Here is a 22,186-nt window from a genome sequence, read left to right on the forward strand (position 1 = left end):
AATGCAGTGTTTTTCAACCACTGTGCCGCGGCACACTAGTGTACCGTGAGATATTTGGTGTGCCGTGGGAGATTATGTAATTTCACCTAATTGGGTTAAAATTATTTTTTGCAAACCATCCATCCATCCATCTTCTTCCGCTTATCCGAGGTCGGGTCGCGGGGGCAGCAGCCTCAGCAGGGAAGCCCAGACTTTCCTCTCCCCAGCCACTTCGTCCAGCTCTTCCCGGGGGATCCCGAGGCATTCCCAGGCCAGCCGGGAGACATAGTCTTCCCAACGTGTCCTGGGTCTTCCCCGTGGCCTCCTACCGGTTGGACGTGCCCTAAACACCTCCCGAGGGAGGCGTTCAGGTGGCATCCTGACCAGATGCCCGAACCACCTCATCTGGCTCCTCTCGATGTGGAGGAGCAGCGGCTTTACTTTGAGCTCCCCCCGGATGACAGAGCTTCTCACCCTATCTCTAAGAGAGAGCTCCGCCACCCGGCGGAGGAAACTCATTTCGGCCGCTTGTACCCGTGATCTTGTCCTTTCGGTCATAACCCAAAGCTCATGACCATAGGTGAGGATGGGAACGTAGATCGACCGGTAAATTGAGAGCTTTGCCTTCCGGCTCAGCTCCTTCTTCACCACAACGGATCGATACAGCGTCTGCATTACTGAAGATGCCGCACCGATCCGCCTGTCGATCTCACGATCCACTCTTCCCCCACTCGTGAACAAGACTCCTAGGTACTTGAACTCCTCCACTTGGGGCAGGGTCTCCTCCCCAACCCGGAGATGGCACTCCACCCTTTTCCAGGCGAGAACCATGGACTCGGACTTGGAGGTGCTGATTCTCATCCCAGTCGCTTCACACTTGGCTGCAAACCGATCCAGCGAGAGCTGAAGATCCTGGCCAGATGAAGCCATCAGGACCACATCATCCGCAAAAAGCAGAGACCTAATCCTGCAGCCACCAAACCGGATCCCCTCAACGCCTTGACTGCGCCTAGAAATTCTGTCCATAAAAGTTATGAACAGAATCGGTGACAAAGGGCAGCCTTGGCGGAGTCCAACCCTCACTGGAAACGTGTCCGACTTACTGCAGGCAATGCGGACCAAGCTCTGGCACTGATCACACAGGGAGCGGACAGCCACAATCAGACAGTCCGATACCCCATACTCTCTGAGCACTCCCCACAGGACCTCCCGAGGGACACGGTCGAATGCCTTCTCCAAGTCCACAAAGCACATGTAGACTGGTTGGGCAAACTCCCATGCACCCTCTCGGACCCTGCCGAGAGTATAGAGCTGGTCCACAGTTCCACGACCAGGACGAAAACCACACTGTTCCTCCTGAATCCGAGGTTCGACTATCCGGCGTAGCCACCTCTCCAGTACACCTGAATTTTTGCAAACCAGTAATTATAATCCGCAAATTGTTGTTGAGTCTCTGTGCTGTCTAGAGCTCGGCAGAGTAACCGTGTAATACTCTTCCATATCAGTAGGTGGCAGCAGGTAGCTAATTGCTTTGTAGATGTCGGGAATGACGACGATGGTTTGCAAGTAAAAAGGTATCTAACGCTTAAACCAAAAATAAACAAAAGGCAAATGCCGCTAAGAAAAGGCATTGACCCTTAGGGATGGCTATGCAAAACAAAGCTAAAACTGAACTGGCTACAAAGTAAACAAAAACAGAATGCTGGACGACAGCAAAGACTTACAGCCTATGGCGAAGACGGCGTCCACAATGTACATCCGTACATGACGTGACAATCAACACCAAAATAGGAGCGCAAGACAAGAAGTAAAACACTACACACAGGAAAACACCAAAAAAGTCAAAATAAGTCACGGCGTGATGTGACAAGTCGTGACAGTACACCTACTTTGAGACAAGAGCTGTAGTGATGATGGTTGGTTATGGTTTGAATTCATATCCAACAATTGCGAGAACAACTTTTTACTGTTAATATCGGCTGCTGAGTTTATTTTTTTTAATGTTTTCTGCTAGTGCTGTGCCTCCAGATTTTTTCAATGAAAAAAATGTGCCTTGGCTCAGAAAAGGTTGAAAAACACTGATCTAATGAATTACTAAGTATGTACTATATACATTTTCCAAAATGATACAGATAACTTCCTGCTTCTCAAGACTGGTAAACAATTACTTATTGTATATCTTTATATTTTCCTTACGGCTGGCTTTAGGGCAGCTTTGTAGGTTGCAATGCTAGCATTTCAGGTAGCTGATAAGGTTTGATGTGTCGGAGCTTCCCTCCTTGTGAAATGTTTGCCGAACATTTGGTGCAAATAGCATGCAAAATGTCTTCCTCTAAAACAGTGAAGAAGTCCCACATGGTCAACGGCATGTTTGTTTACAGGCAGTTTATGCGTTTCAGGTGGCGGATAAGGTTTGATGTGTTGAGGCGCAATGTTTTTTTTTCCCCACGCGGAATGTTTGCAGGACATTTGGTACAAACGTTTCCTCTGAAGCAGTGAGGAAGCCTCACACAAACAATGCCACGCTTGTTTACAGTCAGCTCAGGCCGTTTAGAGCAGGAGAAAAGGAGCGCTTGATTTGCTCACCCTAACCCACAGTACGGGTCATTTTACTTCATTGGAGTGTTGTCGGTTGTTTGTACCTTGTGAAGCAATAATGTAACACAATGCCCAAGAATAGACCCTGACCTGTTATTTTATCGAAGCTATTTTTCATCGGATTTATAACATCATAATCCCTCGGATCTTGCCCCAAGTGGAGGAATTCAAGTACTTCAGAGTCCTGTTCACGAGTGCGGGAATAGTGGCTCGTGAGATGGGCAGGCGGATTGGTGAGGCATCTGCAGTGATGCGGACAGTGTATCGATCCGTAGTGGTGAAAAAGGAGCTGAGCCGGAAGGCAAAGCTCTCAATTTACTGGTCAATTTACATTCCCATCCTCACCTTTTGGTCATGAGTTTTGGGTTATGACTGAAAGGACAAGATCCCGGGTACAAGCGGCCGAAATTGCAAACCCCGTTTCCATATGAGTTGGGAAATTGTGTTAGATGTAAATATAAACGGAATACAATGATTTGCAAATCATTTTCAACCCATATTCAATTGAATACACTACAAAGACAAAATATTTGATGTTCAAACTGATAAACTTTTTTTTTTGTGCAAATAATCATTAACTTTAGAATTTGATGCCAGCAACACGTGACAAAGAAGTTGGGAAAGGTGGCAATAAATACTGATAAAGTTGAGGAATGCTCATCAAACACTTATTTGGAACATCCCACATGTGAACAGGCAAATTGGGAACAGGTGGGTGCCATGATTGAGTATAAAAGTAGATTCCATGAAATGCGTCATTCACAAACAAGGATGGGGCGAGGGTCAACACTTTGTCAACAAATGCGTGAGCAAATTGTTGAACAGTTTAAGAAAAACTTTTCTCAACCAGCTATTGCAAGGAATTTAGGGATTTCACCATCTGCGGTCCGTATTATCATCAAAGGGTTCAGAGAATCTGGAGAAATCACTGCACGAAAGCAGCTAAGCCCGTGGCCTTCCATTCCTCAGGCTGTACTGCATCAACAAGTGACATCAGTGTGTAAAGGATATCACCACATGGGCTCAGGAACACTTCAGAAACCCACTGTCAGTAACTACAGTTGGTCGCTACATCTGTAAGTGCAAGTTAAAACTCTCCCATGCAAGGCGAAAACCGTTTATCAACAACACCCAGAAATGCTGTCGACTTTGCTGGGCCTGAGCTCATCTAAGAAGAAATGATACAAAGTGGAAAAGTGTTCTGTGGTCTGACGAGTCCACATTTCAAATTGTTTTTGGAAACTGTGGACGTCGTGTCCTCTGGACCAAAGAGGAAAAGAGCCATCCGGATTGTTATAGGCGTAAAGTTGAAAAGCCAGCATCTGTGATGGTATGGGGGTGTATTAGTGCCCAGGACATGGGTAACTTACACATCTGTGAAGGCGCCATTAATGCTGAAAGGTACATACAGGTTTTGGAGCAACATATGTTGCCATCCAAGCAACGTTACCATGGACGCCCCTGCTTATTTCAGCAAGACAGTGCCAAGCCACGTGTTACATCAACGTGGCTTCATAGTAAAAGAGTGTGGGTACTAGACTGGCCTGCCTGTAGTCCAGACCTGTCTCCCATTGAAAATGTGTGGCGCATTATGAAGCCTAAAATACCACAACGGAGACCCCCGGACTGTTGAACAACTTAAGCTGTACATCAAGCAAGAATGGGAAAGAATTCCACCTGAAAAGCTTAAAAAATGTGTCTCCTCAGTTCCCAAACCTTTACTGAGTGTTGTTAAAAGGAAAGGCCATGTAACACAGTGGTGAACATGCCCTTTCCCAACTACTTTGGCACGTGCTGCAGCCATGAAATTCTAAGTTAATTATTATTTGCAAAAAAAAAATTAAGTTTATGAGTTTGAACATCAAATATCTTGTCTTTGTAGTGCATTCAACTGAATATGGGTTGAAAAGGATTTGCAAATCATTGTATTCCGTTTATATTTACATCTAACACAATTTCCCAACTCATATGGAAACGGGGTTTGTAGTTTCTTTCTTCGGATAAGCGGAATGGATTGATGGAATCCCTCATGTCAGCCCGACAATTTTCTGTCCAATCTTTATCATGCACCCCTGTTATTAACTTGTGCGAGCAATACAGAGAGCCGATGAGAAAGTACAGTAAGATGTAACAGAGTTCAGAAACGTAACGATCATCAAAACATTAGGGTCTGAGCATGGAGGTGGAAGGCTTCATTTTTTATTATTGTTATTCCTGCAACGAAATCGCCATTTGCGGACCTTTATTGACTTAAAAACTGTGTGCCAAAATGTGTACTCTAGAAAAAATATATGCATTTTGAGCACGAAAAACATTAAAATAACACATGCTCTAAAATGTAGTCTTTTTGTTTTGTTTTGTATTGTTCCCAAAAGAAGCACAGTCCTTCAACTCATTAACAATCTATTAAAAAACAACATACGATGGAGGGGTGAGCATTTGCTCTTCTCCGTCTGAGCTATTATCCCTTCCCATCAATTTGACTTTCTTTGGATCAATGGCAGCATCATGAGCAGAAAAACAATGATGTAATGCATAAGAATCTTATAAAAAAAAATCCTGTTCTTCTCTAACTTCTAACAAATGTATTCAGTTCTTGTCTACATTCCTAGAGTATGCTAATCTGTTCCCTTCTGTTTAATTCTCAGAAATCCTCAAGTACTACCTGAGTTGCAGTTTGGACCAAACCAACCCCTTCCAGCAGGTCAGCTGCTTGTAAATACAAAATTACAATCACAAGGGTTTGCCTTTAAAACTTATAGTTTACTATTAACGCAACGTTTGCTGATGTTATTCGAATCTTGGTGGATACATTGCATCAATAGTTTGCATATTGTGTAAATTTGTGGGCACAGCAAGTGACTACTACAGCCCTAGAGAAGATGCTGACGATCCCACTGCAAATAGCACCGTGCTGTGTTTTCAGGTCAAAGATATTACACTGAAATGGGACTTCCTTTTTTTTTGTGCAAATAATCTATAGTTTGACTGCATGAATAAGTCACAGCCTCTGAGTGCTTGAAGGCATCTATTGTTAAAAATATTCTATAGTGCCTACAGTGTGCATCTTCCGTCTAAAAACTGACCGCATGCTTTCACACACTGCAAAAAGTCAGTGTTCAAAAACAAGAAGAAGAAAAAAAAAGAGGGGTATTTTATTTGAACTAAGCAAAATTATCTGCCAATAGAACAAGAAAATATGGCTTTTCAAGACTTTCCAAAACAAGTAAAATTAGCTAACTTCAATGAACCCAAAAATAGCTTAAAATAAGTATATTCTCACTAATAACAAGTGCACTTTTCTTGGTACAAAAAAAAAAGAGACCTTTTTGCTCAATATGTTGAAAAATATTCTTAATTTAAGTAAATGCTAGTGCTATTATCTTGACATAATGATATGCGCTCGGCATTACATTTCTTGAAACCAGCAAACTTATACTAAAAACTAATTGATTTTTCTTAATGGAAAGGCAACTTTTACTCTCGGGGTCTCCTAGCCACTCAGGCAAATCATATTGTCTAAAAATGCATTTTCCCATCGATAACATGACATCATTGTGCCAAGTGCGTGCTTTTTCAGTCAATTAGTGCGCGAGGAATATATATATATATATATATATATATATATATATATATATATATATATATATATATGCGATGAGGTGGCGACTTGTCCAGGGTGTACCCCGCCTTCCGCCCGATTGTAGCTGAGATAGGCTCCAGCGCCCCCCGCGACCCCAAAGGGAATAAGCGGTAGAAAATGGATGGATGGATGGATATATATATATATATATATATATATATATATATATATATATATATATATATATATATATATATACAGCAAAAAATGTTTAGTTGTAATTTTGAAGAATTCATCTGAATGTGCATGAACTATTTCTGTTCAAAATTGTTAGAAATGTCACATGTTAAATGTTTAAATATTAACAGTCAGTTTACTGTACGGTGCCAACTGTACTACTATATGAGTATGTATTTTCTATTGTTTCATTGAAAATAAAACAGCAAAGTCCATCTGTTTTAATTATGAGACAAAACATTGTTTTCATGCTTGAAATAAGAAATTATTACTTTAAAAAAGTAGTTTTATACTTGTGAGTGTTGATGACCAGTGTTGGGTTAGTTACTGAAAACCAGTAATTAGTTACAGTTACCGGTACTAGTTACTTTATTTCAAAAGTAACTCAGTTATGCATTTGCATCACTGAACTCTGCTAAGCAATGTGCTCTACATACAACACACAAAGACAAAGATATGTTTTAAAAGGCCAATTTATTTCAGGCCACAACAAATTGACAAAACTATTTTAAATAGCTGCAACATAATGGCACTTTAACTTTAACTTTAAGTAGATAGGATCTTTGATCCAAGACACAACTTACATTTAACGAAAATGTTATTTTCTTTGTGCTCGACAAAAGAAAAGTATTGAGAATATCTCCATGTTAAAAAACTCGACTTCTGGCTTCTCCATGATGTCTTGTTAGTTGTTATGAGAGTAGCGTATGTGTGTGTGTGTGTGTGTGTGGCCCTTTAAGATATGACAGCATGTGAGGTGAGTGACGTCAGTGAGTGAGTGGGCGAGAGAGGTGAGGGACCGGCGACAGTGAGTGCTTGCAGGTGCTCTAGCTTGGTGGATGGCTGCGTACAATAAAGTCACAAAGTTGCAACAAACCGCCGGTCTCGTCATTCACCCTCAGCTGTAAAGACCCACTGCCGGGTAAAGTGAAGGTTGTTAGCCCCGAAGACGTACATAGGCCCTGGAGGAACGTCTCCCCTGCGCTCCTCAACTGCGGTATGGGAGCCCCGCCCCCACCCACACAAAGCACGCCTTTTCTTTTCCACCGCTGCAATAAAACACACTCAGATCTTCTGTTTCTAGCCGATACTACATGAAAAATAACGTAAAATAACGCAGTAACGCATCATGTAGTAACGGTAACTGAGTTACTGAATATAAAAAATAACGCGTTAGATTACTAGTTACCGCCGAAACTAACGGCGTTACAGTAACGCGTTACTTTGTAACGCGTTAGTCCCAACACTGTTGATGACACAGCTTTGCATCAGTTGATATTGTAGTTTCAAGCATGTTTTACTCAATATAGGTCAAAAAATCTCAGCTACAAGCTGTAATATCTTACTGAGATCATTAAGGACCAAAACCCTTAAAACAAGTAAAACACTCTAACATAAAATCTGCTTAGTGAAAAGAATTATCTTATCAGACAGAAAGTAAGCAAATATCACCCTTATTTGAGATATTTAATCTTACTTAGATTTCAGTTTTTGCAGTGCATGAGCGTAAATCAAAACATTGACAATGAGTGTGGGCTGCTAAGTCCTAATGCTCTCTTTTGCAGAAGCTTTCTGGGAGCCACAAAGCGCTCGTTGAGATGCAGGACGACGTGCTGGAGCTTCTGCGATCCGCCACCGGGGAATACAAACAGACTCAGGTCCATCTCAGCGTACCGAGACTCACATACGCCATTGTTCTAATTTGTGATGACACGCAGTGAAGCACAGTGCACCTGGGGCCTTGCATTATGTCCATTTAGCTGCATTAGCCTTTCAGTCAATGCGGAGCTCCATTATTGTCCTCCCCCTGTGTGTTGATGGGCACAAACTGCAGCTGATTTTTAGCGCGAAATGTGCTGAGCTGGTGGAATCATTTGTGAGGGGCAGACTTTTTTTCAATGGTGCACAACTGCTAAATAAAATGAAACTATGCAACCATCCTGTTATTGCTACTATATTGCTGTAGCATTGCTATTCATGTATGGTGCTTACTACCTGCTTTGTTGTAGGTATAGCATGCAGCTTAACCCCCCATTAAGTCTGTGTCTTTTTCCCCGCCTCATTAACTTTCAGGTGAGCTTGGAGGAGATTCAGGGGATACTGAACACCACTGAGATCAGCCTTCATCAGCTTACCGCCCTGGTGGACTGCCGCAGCCTACACATGGTGAGCCACCGAGACATTTCCGCCTCGCTCCTCTGCTCGCAAGGAAAAGGTGGCCAGCCGGGCGCTGATGTGTTGTGACATCAGCGCAGTGCAGTGCTAAAGTTATATAAAAGGCACCTTTCTTCCATGCAGCTGACTCCACTTGTCTTCATAAATAACACTCATGCACGGGACTTCCTGTCCGCTGTGAGGACTCGCTGTAGTCGCATCCAAATTGCACATGTGCGCCCTTTCCTTCTTACGGTCTTGACTTCTCCTTCAAGCCTTTTCCCCGTTAACAAGCCATGCATACAAGATGGAGGTCTTCCTATGGGGGTTGGGGGGTTTATGTAGTGCTTTCTTGAATGTAGGAGAGAAAATGTGCGGCTTCCTGCGTGTGTGTGTGTGTTCTTGTATTTCTACCCTTCTTGAGACATCAACAAGCAAAAGTACCTTCCATATGAGGACCGGTGAACAAGTTATGACCGAAATCATGGTCCTATTACGGAAAAACCATTGTATCTAATAGAGAATGTCTCATTTGCACCCCTGGTGGTGAAATCTATCAAAATTAGCATCAAGCATCAAGGGTTGGAATTGGGGGTTAAATCACCAAAATGATTCCCGGGCGCAGCCACCGCTGCTGCCCACTGCTCCCCTCACCTCCCAGGGGGTGATCAAGGGTGATGGGTCAAATGCAGAGAATAATTTCGCCACACCTAGTGTGTGTGTGACAATCATTGGTACTTTAACTTTAACTTTAACTTTAAAATTAGGGTGGGCCAAAAAAGGAGGAATTTTTCAAATTGACTGTGTGTCGGTTTTAAAAGTGCCCCCCCTCTGGTCAACATATGAAATAACAAGTGTGTGTGAACATTTGAAATGCTCCCCCTCTGGCCAACATATGTAATAACAAGTGTGTGTAAGAAATTGAAATATGCCCCCTTTGGCCAAAATGTATTTAAAAAAATAAATACATATGTGGGCAGCACGGTGGTACAGGGGTTAGTGCATGTGCCTCACAATACGAAGGTCCTGAGTTCAATCCCGGGCTAAGGATCTTTCTGTGTGGAGTTTGCATGTCCTCCCCATGACGGCGTGGGTTCCCTCCGGGTACTCCAGCTTCCTCCCACCCCCAAAGTCATGCACCTGGTGATAGGTTGATTGGCAACACTAAATTGGCCCTAGTGTGTGAATGTTGTCTGTCTATCTGTGTTGGCCCTGTGATGAGGTGGCGACTTGTCCAGGGTGTACTCCGCCTTCCGCCCTAATGCAGCTGAGATAGGCTGCAGCACCCCCCGTGACCCTGAAAGGGACAAGCGGTAGAAAATGGATGGAAATACATATGTATAGAGAGACATACTGTAATAACTTGAAGTAATGAATATTAAAAACCTATTTCAAACAAAAAATTTAAATTAAAAAAAAATTACTAAAAGCTTGATTTTTTTTATATGTGCATAATATGTATATGTTTTAATGTTGTCAATACAAATCTATATATATTTAGAAAAGTTGGTCCTAAAGAGGTAGGCTTTTTTTTTTCTGAGGTCTCAAGAAGGTAACAAATACAAGAATGTGCGTGTGTGTTTGTGTGTGTGTGTGTGTGTGTGTGTGTGTGTGTGTGTGTGTGTGTGCGTGTGCATGTGTGCGTGTGCATGTGTGTGTGTGTGTGTGCGTGCGTGCGTGCCAACTGTGAGCTCAGCACTTTGACCTAGTTAGAATCGCAAAAAACCACGAAATGTGAAAATAGAAACTCTCGCATCCTGTGTTGTCATTATTAGGTCTGCTTTTTTATCCCTGCCGTCGCTCCAATTTGCAGGACTACGTCCAGGCTGTGACCGGGGTGTGCTACGACGCACTGGAGGGCCTCATCTACCTGGTGCTCTTCTCCTTTGTGACGGCCCTCATGTTCAGCTCCATTATCTGCAGCGTACCTCATACCTGGCACAGCAAACGGTCAGTAAGCCCTGAAACTGTAGAGGCTTTTTGAAGGGGACCTGCATTTTTTTGGGATTATGCCTAATATTCACAATCCTTATATGTAAAAAGAATCACACGTTTTATTTTTGTAATGCATTCTAAATAGTAAACGAATGTGATTAAAAGTCCGCTTACAATACAGCCGATGGGAATCGCTCTATTCTGCCTATAAAGCCCTTAAAAAAACATTGAAACACCTCCATAAAGGTTTTATATACATGCTGTGAATATACCGTATTTTTCGGACTATAAGTCGCAGTTTTTTTCATAGTGTGGCCGGGGGTGCGACTTATACTCAGGATCGACTTATGTGTGAAATTATTAACACATTACCGTAAAATATCAAATAATATTATTTAGCTCATTCACGCAAGAGACTAGACGTATAAGATTTCATGGGATTTAGCGATTACCGTATTTTCCGCACCATAAGCCGCCCTGGGTTATAAGCCGCGCCTTCAATGAACGGCATATTTCAAAACTTTGTCCACCTATAAGCCGCCCCGTGTTATAAGCCGCATCTAACTGCGCTAAAGGAATGTCAAAAAAACAGTCAGATAGGTCAGTCAAACTTTAATAATATATTAAAAACCAGCGTGATGTGGGCGCGCATGGAGTCGTATATCAACATGGACGGAGCTGCGTGAAAAAAGCCACCCGGCCTCTTCGCGTAAACTTACCTTAACCACTCGCTCATCTTTTCTTCATCCATCCATCCATCCCTTCGAGTTAGCTTTTATGATGACGCCGGCTGGAAAGGTCTCTTTTGGCAAGGTCTTCCTTTTGAATATCACCATGGGTGGAACCACAGTGAAGGATGACTTCTCATTCCCTGTGGTGCGAATATTCACCGTACGTGCTCCCGTTGTATCCACAGTGCGGTTCACAGGAATATCAAAAGTCAGTGGAACCTCGTCCATGTTGATAATGTTCTCTGGCCGGATCTTTTTTTCAGCTATCTTGTTTTTACAATATGCACGGAAAGTAGCCAGCTTTTCTTGAAAGTCTTTAGGCAGTTGCTGTGAAATAGTAGTCCGTGTGCGGATGGAGAGATTGCGTCTTTTCATGAACCGGAAACCTGTCGCTTAGTAGGAGCCATTTTGTGGTCTTTACAGATGTAAACACACAAAGGAAATGAAACGTAATATCCGCGCGCTTCTTCTTCTACGCGGGCGGGTGGTTGCTTACAGTAGAAGAAGAAGCGCTTCCTGTTCTATGGGGGCGGGTGCTTACCTTGGCGGTTGCTTGCGTAGAAGAAGAAGCACTTCCTCTTCTACGGGGAAAAAAGATGGCGGCTGTTTACCGTAGTTGCGAGACCGAAACTTTATGAAAATGAATCTTAATATTAATCCATATATAAAGCGCACCGGGTTATAAGCCGCACTGTCAGCTTTTGAGTAAATTTGTGGTTTTTAGGTGCGGCTAATAGTGCGGAAAATACGGTAGTAGTGACAGATTGTTTGGTAAACGTATAGCATGTTCTATATGTTATAGTTGAATGACTTTTACCATAATATGTTACGTTAACATACCAGACACGTTCTCAGTTGGTTATTTATGCCTCATATAACGTACACTTATTCAGCCTGTTGTTCACTATTCTTTATTTATTTTAAATTGCCTTTCAAATGTCTATTCTTGGTGTTGGCTTTTATCAAAGAAATGTCCCCAAAAAATGCGATTTATACTCCAGTGCGACTTATATATGTTTTTTTTCCCTTCTTTATTATGCATTGTTGGCCGGTGCGACTTAAACTCCGAAAAATACGGTATATGTAATGTAGTAACAGGCACATTTATAATAACATTTAATATTTACGTAATTTGCTCATTTTAAGCATACGCGGCGCATTCATTTCAAAAACTACTACTACTCACTGCAGACTTCATGGGAGCCAACAAGCATAATAAAACATCACTTACTGTACGTTGTCTGCTGTCATTAGGATGCCGACTGATAGAATATTGTTATAGTCCCGTTTAGCTCAAGAATGACTCATAATCGCAAAGAAAAGGAACATGGAACCAAGCGTGTTTTTGTGTTGTTCTCGCCATTTCCAGGTCTAAATTGGCTGTCGAAGTGTACGAACTTGTCGGACTAAGTCCTCATCCTTGTACTATTAGGGTGAGAGGCATGATTTATGATCTACAATAAACTTCCACAAGCAAGAAAATAAGGAAGGAGCAGATCAGTCAATCATTTCAACACAGGCACACAAGCTCGTGATCACGCCACCACTATAAATAGTTTGTGTGCGTTAGCGCTTATAATAACAATATCACTAACACTTGGTTAATATTCAAGCCACGAAATGTATATGGAGTATTGTTGGCGGGTTTTGGATGGTTATTGATTGGGTTTTTTGGGCGGAATAGAATACCTCCTATTGGCTCTGTTGTATGCACACTTTTATTTACGTACAGTACAGGCCAAAAGTTTGGACACACCTTCATTCAATGCCATCCCCATCCATCCATTTTCTACCGCTTGTCCCGTTTGGGGTCGCGGGGGGGTGCTGGAGCCTATCTCAGCTGCGGACTAGCCGGTGGGGATTTTAGTGCAGGTACTGACTTTAACATGCTGAATAATTTGTTAGGGTTTGTTCCGACATGCTGCCGATTCCGATCATCCATGAGCAAGATCGGCCGATACCAATACCATACACATGTATTAACTGTAAATTGTTTGTTTTATTCATGGTAAGTGCTATTGACAGATTAACAATAGAGATCGACTGATGTAGTTTTTTCAGGACCGATACCGATTAATAGTCAAGGAGGCCGATGATCAATATTTGGAGCAGATCATTTTCATAAAAAGTTATTTCAACATGAGTAGTATGCAGTGCAGGCCAAAAGTTTGGACACAACTTCTTATTCAATGAGTTTTCTTTATTTTCATGACTATTTGCATTGTAGATTGTCACTGAAGGCATCAAAACATGTGAAAGACTCCTTCCCTCGGACCACAAATCACCGACATCATCGCTCCTTTTCAGGGTTTTTAGACAGTTTTATTTTCATCCATGTGCAATGTCCTTTGGTGCTTTTCAGCAGTTGTCTGGTCTCACTCTCTCTCGTGTGCTCCAACTTCAACTCTCCTCTCCTTCCCGGCTGCTGACTTTTAACAGAGCGACAGGTGATTAGATAAGCAGGCCCAGGTGGGCCATGTACGCACGCTGATCTCGAAGCCGGTCCTGGCAAACCCCGCTTCGCTGCAGGTCCGCGGGCCACGCCCTCCACCCCCACAGAACACATGTGGAGTTATGTACTTAACAGAAAAAGGTGAAATAACTGAATAAATAAATAATAAATGGGTTATACTTGTATAGCGCTTTTCTACCTTCAAGGTACTCAAAGCGCTTTGACAGTATTTCCACATTCACCCATTCACACACACATTCACACACTGATGGTGGGAGCTGCCATGCAAGGCGCTAACCAGCAGCCATCAGGAGCAAGGGTGAAGTGCCTTGCCCAAGGACACAACGGACATGACTAGGATAGTAGAAGGTGGGGATTGAACCCCAGTAACCAGCAACCCTCCGATTGCTGGCACGGCCACTCTACCAACTTCGCAACATGTTTTATATTCTAGTTTCTTCAAAATAGCCACCCTTCGCTCTGATTACTTTTTCGCACACTCTTGGCATTCTCTCCATGAGCTTCAAGAGGTAGTCACCTGAAATGCTTTTCACTTCACAGGTGTGCTTGAAGCTCATGGAAAGAATGCCAAGAGTGTGCAAAGCAGTAATCAGAGCAAAGGGTGGCTATTTTGAAGAAACTAGAATATAAAACATGTTTTCAGTTATTTCACCTTTTTTTGTTAAGTACATAACTCCACATGTGTTCATTCATAGCTTTGATGCATTCAGTGACAATCTACAATGTAAATAGTCATGAAAATAAAGAAAACCCATTGAATGAGCAGAAGGTATGTCCAAACTTTTGGCCTGTACTGTATATTTACAGACCTCCTCAATCTTACCAGCACGTCTTCCTATGAGGAAGCAGGGCCTGGGGAATCTGTGGTGGGCTCTCCTATTTCTGGGGCTGAGGTTGCTGAGGTAGTTAAAAAGCTCCTCGGTGGCAAGGCCCCGGGGGTGGATGAGATCCGCCCGGAGTTCCTTAAGGCTCTGGATGTTGTGGGGCTGTCTTGGTTGACAAGACTCTGCAACATCGCGTGGACATCGGGGGCGGTACCTCTGGATTGGCAGACCGGTGTGGTGGTTCCTCTCTTTAAGAAGGGGAACCGGAGGGTGTGTTCCAACTATCGTGGGATCACACTCCTCAGCCTTCCCGGTAAGGTCTATTCAGGTGTACTGGAGAGGAGGCTACGCCGGATAGTCGAACCTCGGATTCAGGAGGAACAGTGTGGTTTTCGTCCTGGTCGTGGAACTGTGGACCAGCTCTATACTCTCGGCAGGGTCCTTGAGGGTGCATGGGAGTTTGCCCAACCAGTCTACATGTGCTTTGTGGACTTGGAGAAGGCATTCGACCGTGTACCCCGGGAAGTCCTGTGGGGAGTGCTCAGAGAGTATGGGGTAACGGACTGTCTTATTGTGGCAGTTCGCTCCCTGTATAATCAGTGTCAGAGCTTGGTCCGCATTGCCGGCAGTAAGTCGGACACGTTTCCAGTGAGGGTTGGACTCCGCCAAGGCTGCCCTTTGTCACCGATTCTGTTCATAACCTTTATGGACAGAATTTCTAGGCGCAGTCAGGGCGTTGAGGGGATCTGGTTTGGTGGCTGCAGGATTAGGTCACTGCTATTTGCAGATGATGTGGTCCTGATGGCTTCCTCCGGCCAAGATCTTCAGCTCTCACTGGATCGATTCGCAGCCGAGTGTGAAGCGACTGGGATGGGAATCAGCACCTCCAAGTCCGAGTCCATGGTTCTCTCCCGGAAAAGGGTGGAGTGCCATCTCCGGGTTGGGGAGGAGATCTTGCCCCAAGTGGAGGAGTTCAAGTACCTTGGAGTCTTGTTCACGAGTGGGGGAAGAGTGGATCGTGAGATCGACAGGCGGATCGGTGCGGCGTCTTCAGTAATGCGGACGCTGTATCGATCCGTTGTGGCAAAGAAGGAGCTGAGCCGGAAGGCAAAGCTCTCGATTTACCGGTCGATCTACGTTCCCATCCTCACCTATGGTCATGAGCTTTGGGTCATGACCGAAAGGACAAGATCACGGGTACAAGCGGCCGAAATGAGTTTCCTCCGCCGAGTGGCGGGGTTCTCCCTTAGAGATAGGGTGAGAAGCTCTGTCATTCGGGGGGAGCTCAAAGTAAAGCCGCTGCTCCTCCACATCGAGAGGAGCCAGATGAGGTGGTTCGGGCATCTGGTCAGGATGCCACCCGAACGCCTCCCTAGGGAGGTGTTTAGGGCACGTCCGACCGGTAGGAGGCCACAGGGAAGACCCAGGACACGCTGGGAAGACTATCTCTCCCGGCTGGCCTGGGAACGCCTCGGGATCCCCCGGGAGGAGCTGGACGAAGTGGCTAGGGAGAGGGAAGCCCAGACTTCCCTGCTTAAGCTGCTGCCCCCGCGACCCGACCTCGGATAAGCGGAAGAAGATGGATGGATGGATGGATGGATGTATATTTACAAAAAAAAAAAAATACATCTGTCATCATGTCTTTCACAATGATAATGTAAAAGATTGGCAAAATTCCAAAAAAAAGTGCAGTTCCCCTTTAAAGCTTATATTGGCACGCTCGTGTTAGTGCGTGTGCATGCATACACAGCTAGGAATGATTTATGAGGGCAAACACATAAATTAATCATAGCTTCAAAACATGTATTGCAAGGTCTCGTTTGGACATGGAACCAGTAAGTGTTTTTGTTTTTTTTGTGTGTGTGTGCACAAATTACTCGGCAAACATTCACTTCCGGACTACACCAGCTGCGTCCTCAAGTAGTACTCATTTCCTCCCCCCACGCTAAATTGTGAAGAGTCGGCCTGAATCTGTCACAGCCACTGCCAGAGTTGAAGTCATCTCCCACATTGGGAAGGTGGATTTACTCAGATGTGTTTGCTTTTTGCATTCTTCTCACAGGAAAGTCTCACACTTAATTAAGGGATCCCTCAAACTAATGAAGGCTAGGGTGTTCATCTGCTTCATCACAGCTGGCGCTTCCTGTTAGAGCCTGTTCTGCTCAGTGCTCCCTGCAAAGCTGATGCAATGCACATAATTAGTTTTTTGTGTCAAGCGTGTTAACTTTAATTCTTTACCCTACAGACGCTAACGAATCGGCAAACGTTACAACATGGCACGGCTTCCATATTCCTGTCAATTTGAAAAAATAAAAGACAGGGAGGGGGCTCCCTCTGGTGGCTCACAGTGTCTGCGCTGTGTTTGCAGGGCTGACGAGGAGAGCGACGACGGCTCTCTGGGTCACGGCGGGAGGCAAAACCACGACAACTTGTACCGCGTGCACATGCCAAGCCTGTACAGTTGTGGCAGCAGCTACGGCAGCGAGGCGTCCATCCCGGCCACCGCACACACCGTCAGCAACGCCCCTGTCACCGAGTATATGTAAGACACTCCCATTTGTCAACTACACCGTCTCTTTCCAGCTGTGATGCATGTGAAACCCCAAACCAGGTTCAGTCAAGTGACAAATAAACAGCAGAATATTCTGTCCGTCACATAGAGAGGGATGTTTGACTAGCCTTTTTGCAGTAGGTGCTTAAAAGGAGGATGTTTGATTAGCCTTTCTGCAGGACGTGTTAGGAACTGATCAAGGAGGTGACCCCAGGATGCAGAGACGGGAGGCAAGGTTGAATTGCAAAAAGGGAAAAATGTAATAAGTCCAAAAAGTGTCACAAAAGGCGATGGGGCAGAAGTGCACACCATGAATTACCAACAAAAACAGGTTCCTCAGTGGTCGGCAGGGGGAAAAGCCAGGGCGCACTGAGCACAGCATAAAGTCCTCTTTACCTCAGGGAGGCTAGGAAACAAACACAAAAGGTGAGGGATTTCAGGACTAAGGAGAGACAACGTACCAGAACTGACAAGGTGAAGCAGGCGCATGCACGTGGGAGGTGCAGGAGAAAATAACCGGCAAGACCCAGCTGTAAGTGACGAGCTTGAATACTCCTCGGTTGAAATTGGTTGCCGGTGTGCCTTAGTGTCCGCCCCTCGCTGGAGACTAAGGAGCTGAAGAAAACACATCACAATAAAGGAGAAGGCAGGGAAATGATAAAACACAACAGGACGTCCTTTAAAAACATTTAGAGGATTTCTGATTTGGATTTTCGCGGTAGATTCTTTAAAACCAACAGAGCCTTTCTGTCCAATAGTGCTTTTATATTTAAGTATTTTACAATCACCAGAATCTGTTTACTCAGTGGCCTCGTGGTTAGAGTGTCCGCCCTGAGATCGGTAGGTTGTGAGTTCAAACCCCGGCCGAGTCATACCAAAGACTATAAAAATGGGACCCATTGCCTCCTTGCTTGGCACTCAGCATCAAGGGTTGGAATTGGGGGTTAAATCACCAAAAATGATTCCCGGGCGTGGCCACCGCTGCTGCTCATTGCTCCCCTCACCTCCCTGGGGGTGAACAAGGGGATGGGTCAAATGCAGAGGACACATTTCACCACACCTAGTGTGTGTGTGACAATCATTGGTACTTTAACTTTAACTTAAATATATACGGTAAATCAAAACAGAGTTGGCATTGTAAAAATGGGCCCACCACAACCATTTAATTAGACACTCCAGACCTAACCTTATAAGAGCACTTAAAGAAGATTACAAAGCAGACCTAGAAAGAGTAACAAGAGAAAAGCAACAACAGAATACAAAGAAGATCGGAGAAGTGTGCAGGAAAATTTAGAAAGTCTGCAAAGTCAGAATAACGACATAAGAAAGGACTTTCAGGAAATGCGATAAGAAATGAGGATTCTTCAAGAAGAAGTTATTGCAGTGAAACGAGACAACAACATGTCGAGGAATATCTGGATAAACGAATGAATGATATCATCGTGGCAGGGCACCGAATTAAACCAAGATCCTACGTGAAAGCTGTGAATAATGGAGAACCAGATGAAATGGATGTTGCTTCAGCAGAACAGCAAGTGGTCATCTTTCTGCAATCAAAGGAAATTGAAATGGAAACATGCATCCCACCGAATGGAAGAAACGACACCAGTCCTCCAGTCGTCCTTCTGAAACTCGTTAAAGAAGCTGAAGGGAACAAATTACATGAATGAGCGTCTCACAAAACGTAATGCTGAACTCGCTAAGAAAAGCATGCGACTTGAGAAAGCAGGGAATAATTCAGGGGACTTGGAGCGCCAACTGTAAAATGTACATCACGCTGAATGGAGGTCCAGAAGCAAGAGTCCTTGTTGTCCGTCCATGACATCAAGGTCCTGTACACATTTTAAAGTTGACACTGCTTCCACGACGACGACGATGATAATGGAGTCTGATGGAAAACAAACACATTTAACACCAACACTACTATGTTCCAAGGGACCACTAAACAAGAAGACCTAGATTTAGGAGCACATCCACCTACACAGAAACATGGATTGATGATAAAAAATGAATTTGCTACCCATTCCCTGGGGTCAGTGGTTGGGACCACTACCGCCATCATTTCCATATTCAAGCACTGCAAATGTCTCATTTCCTTGTTTGATATCGATACTTATTTTCCCTTTGCAGGGCGCAGAATGCCAACTTCCCGAACTCCCGCTGTGAGAACACTCCTCTGATCGGACGAGAGTCTCCTCCCCCCTCGGTGAGTTCAAAGCGACAAATGCCCGACTGGCACCTTCAGCTAAGCTTCCACCGAGCCGCTCAGTCCATTTGGAAAGCCTAATTCACCACAACAGATTATTTTAGTACCTTTGTCGCTCGGTGAAAACATGGCGCTATAACCCTGATCCGGAAAGATCCACCAAGCATCCTATAGTAACACGAGCGCCCTCTCTGGCTGGTATTATTACTTAACTCATTTAAAAAAAAGCTGACAGTTTCAAAGTGGTGTTCCTCTCACCAGCTATCCCATAGCTAACACCACCCCCTTTCTCCAGTCTAAACTCCCACACCCTCTCTCTCCTCATTACCTCTTGTGTCTGACCTGGACACTGCTGCTTCACATTTCTTCTCTACTCTCTTGTCGTCTCTTTTCTCTCCCACTTCGACCCCCTTTGCCAATCCATCCAGTTGTATTTGACTCCCGCCCACACTAACAGTGGCCACAGCTGGCAGTTAAAGCCTTCGGACAGCTCGAGGTCGTTTTGGTAACCTTCTGGTCTGCTATGCTAACAGGTACAACACTAACCGCCCTCCCCCTGTACCCCACCTGTTGGCCTGTAAACCCCAAGACCCGCTTCCCTTCAAGTGCAACCTCCCAATACCCAGCTCAACTTACCCTCTCGATTCTTGCTCAGTGTCCCACCTGTTTGTTGCCTGCAGCCCTTTGGGCTGCATTCCACCCTTTTGCAACCCCTCACATTCTGAGGGGAACATGCGGAACTACCTCAAGACTCACTGATCCTTGTCTTTTCATCATCTTTCTTTGGATTCAATGAAGCTATGTTGAATTAAGTAGTATACATGGAGAAGCCACATTCAAAATGGGGTCATCAATCACAAAAGTACCGTATTTTTCGGAGTATAAGTCGCTCCGGAGTATAAGTCGCACCGGCCGAAAATGCATAATAAAGAAGGAAAAAAACATATATAAGTCGCATTTTTTGAGGAAATTTATTTGATACAATCCAACACCAAGAATAGACATTTGAAAGGCAATTTAAAATAAATAAACAACAGGCTGAATAAGTGTACGTTATATGAGGCATAAATAACCAACTGGTATGTTAACGTAACATATTATGGTAAGAGTCATTCAAATAACTATAACATATAGAACATGCTATACGTTTACCAAACAATCTGTCACTCCTAATCGCTAAATCCCATGAAATCTTATACGTCTAGTCTCTTACGTGAATGAGATAAATATTTATTATTTGATATTTTACGGTAATGTGTTAATAATTTCACACATAAGTCGCTCCTGAGTATAAGTCGCACCCCCGGCCAAACTATGAAAAAAACTGCCACTTATAGTCCGACAAATACGGTATGAATAAACACATGTGGAGTTATGTACTTCCCCAAAAAAGGTGAAATAACTGAAAACATGTTTTACATTATAGTTTCTTCAAAATAGCCACCCTTTGCTCTGATTACTTTTTCGCACACTCTTTGCATTCTCTCGATGAGCTTCAAGAGGTAGTCATCTGAAATGGCTTTCACTTCCCAGGTGTGCTTGAAGCTCATTGAGAGAATGCCAAGAGTATGCAAAGCTAGAATATAAAAACAGGTTTTCAGTTATTTCACCTTTTTTTGTTAAGTACATAACTCCACATGTGTTCATTCATAGTTTTGATGTGACAATCTACAATGTAAATACCGTATTTTTCGGAGTATAAGTCGCTCCGGAGTATAAGTCGCACCGGCCGAAAATGCATAATAAAAAAGGGAAAAAAACATATATAAGTCGCACTGGAGTATAAATCGCATTTTTGGGGGAAATTTATTTGATACAATCCAACACCAAGAATGGACATTTGAAAGGCAATTTAAAATAAATAAAGAATAGTGAACAACAGGCTGAATAAGTGTACGTTATATGAGGCATAAATAACCAACTGGTATGTTAACGTAACATATTATGGTAAGAGTCATTCAAATAACTATAACATATAGAACATGCTGTACGTTTACCAAACAATCTGTCACTCCTAATCGCTAAATCCCATGAAATCTTATACGTCTAGTCTCTTACGTGAATGAGATAAATAATATTATTTGATATTTTACGGTAATGTGTTAATAATTTCACACATAAGTCGCTCCTGAGTATAAGTTGCACCACCGGCCAAACTATGAAAAAAACTGCAACTTATAGTCCAACAAATACGGTATGAAACACATGTGGAGTTATGTACTTCCCCAAAAAAGGTGAAATAACTGAAAACATGTTTTACATTATAGTTTCTTCAAAATAGCCACTCTTTGCTCTGATTACTTTTTCACACACTCTTGGCATTCTCTCGATGAGCTTCAAGAGGTAGTCATCTGAAATGGCTTGCACTTCCCAGGTGTGCTTGAAGCTCATTGAGAGAATGCCAAGAGTATGCAAAGCTAGAATATAAAAACAGGTTTTCAGTTATTTCACCTTTTTTTGTTAAGTACATAACTCCACATGTGTTCATTCATAGTTTTGATGTGACAGTCTACAATGTAAATACCGTATTTTTCGGAGTATAAGTCGCTCCAGAGTAAGTCGCACCGGCCAAAAATGCATAATAAAGAAGGAAAAAAACGTATATAAGTCGCACTGGAGTATAAGTCGCATTTTTTGAGGAAATTTATTTGATAAAATCCAACACCAAGAATAGACATTTGAAAGGCAATTTAAAATAAATAAAGAATAGTGAACAACAGGCTGAATAAGTGTACGTTATATGAGGCATAAATAACCAACTGAGAACGTGCCTGGTATGTTAACGTAACATATTATGTTAAGAGTCATTCAAATAACTATAACATATAGAACATGCTATACGTTTACCAAACAATCTGTCACTCCTAATCGCTAAATCCCATGAAATCTTATACGTCTAGTCCAGGGGTCGGCAA

The 22,186-nt window shown here is 43.4% G+C and overlaps 1 protein-coding gene across 3 annotated transcripts in view; it reads left to right on the forward strand.

Moving 5' to 3' along the window:
* The window catches only part of ttyh3a (tweety family member 3a), a 75,510-nt gene that overhangs the window by 40,535 nt on the left and 12,789 nt on the right, over positions 1-22,186 (forward strand). For 2 of the 3 annotated variants that reach the window (XM_061982032.2, XM_061982035.2), the window contains exons 9-14: positions 5,226-5,281; positions 7,963-8,055; positions 8,471-8,563; positions 10,365-10,501; positions 16,883-17,056; positions 19,196-19,271. In XM_061982032.2, coding sequence (XP_061838016.2) covers positions 5,226-5,281; positions 7,963-8,055; positions 8,471-8,563; positions 10,365-10,501; positions 16,883-17,056; positions 19,196-19,271 — 629 coding nt within the window. Of the gene's footprint in view, positions 1-5,225; positions 5,282-7,962; positions 8,056-8,470; positions 8,564-10,364; positions 10,502-16,882; positions 17,057-19,195; positions 19,272-19,699; positions 19,805-22,186 lie in introns of all 3 variants that reach the window. The other variant, XM_061982034.2, reaches the window with a different exon arrangement.

This window comes from Nerophis lumbriciformis, linkage group LG24, assembly GCF_033978685.3.
Source record: "Nerophis lumbriciformis linkage group LG24, RoL_Nlum_v2.1, whole genome shotgun sequence".
In the NCBI taxonomy this organism is placed as follows: Eukaryota; Metazoa; Chordata; class Actinopteri; order Syngnathiformes; family Syngnathidae; genus Nerophis; species Nerophis lumbriciformis.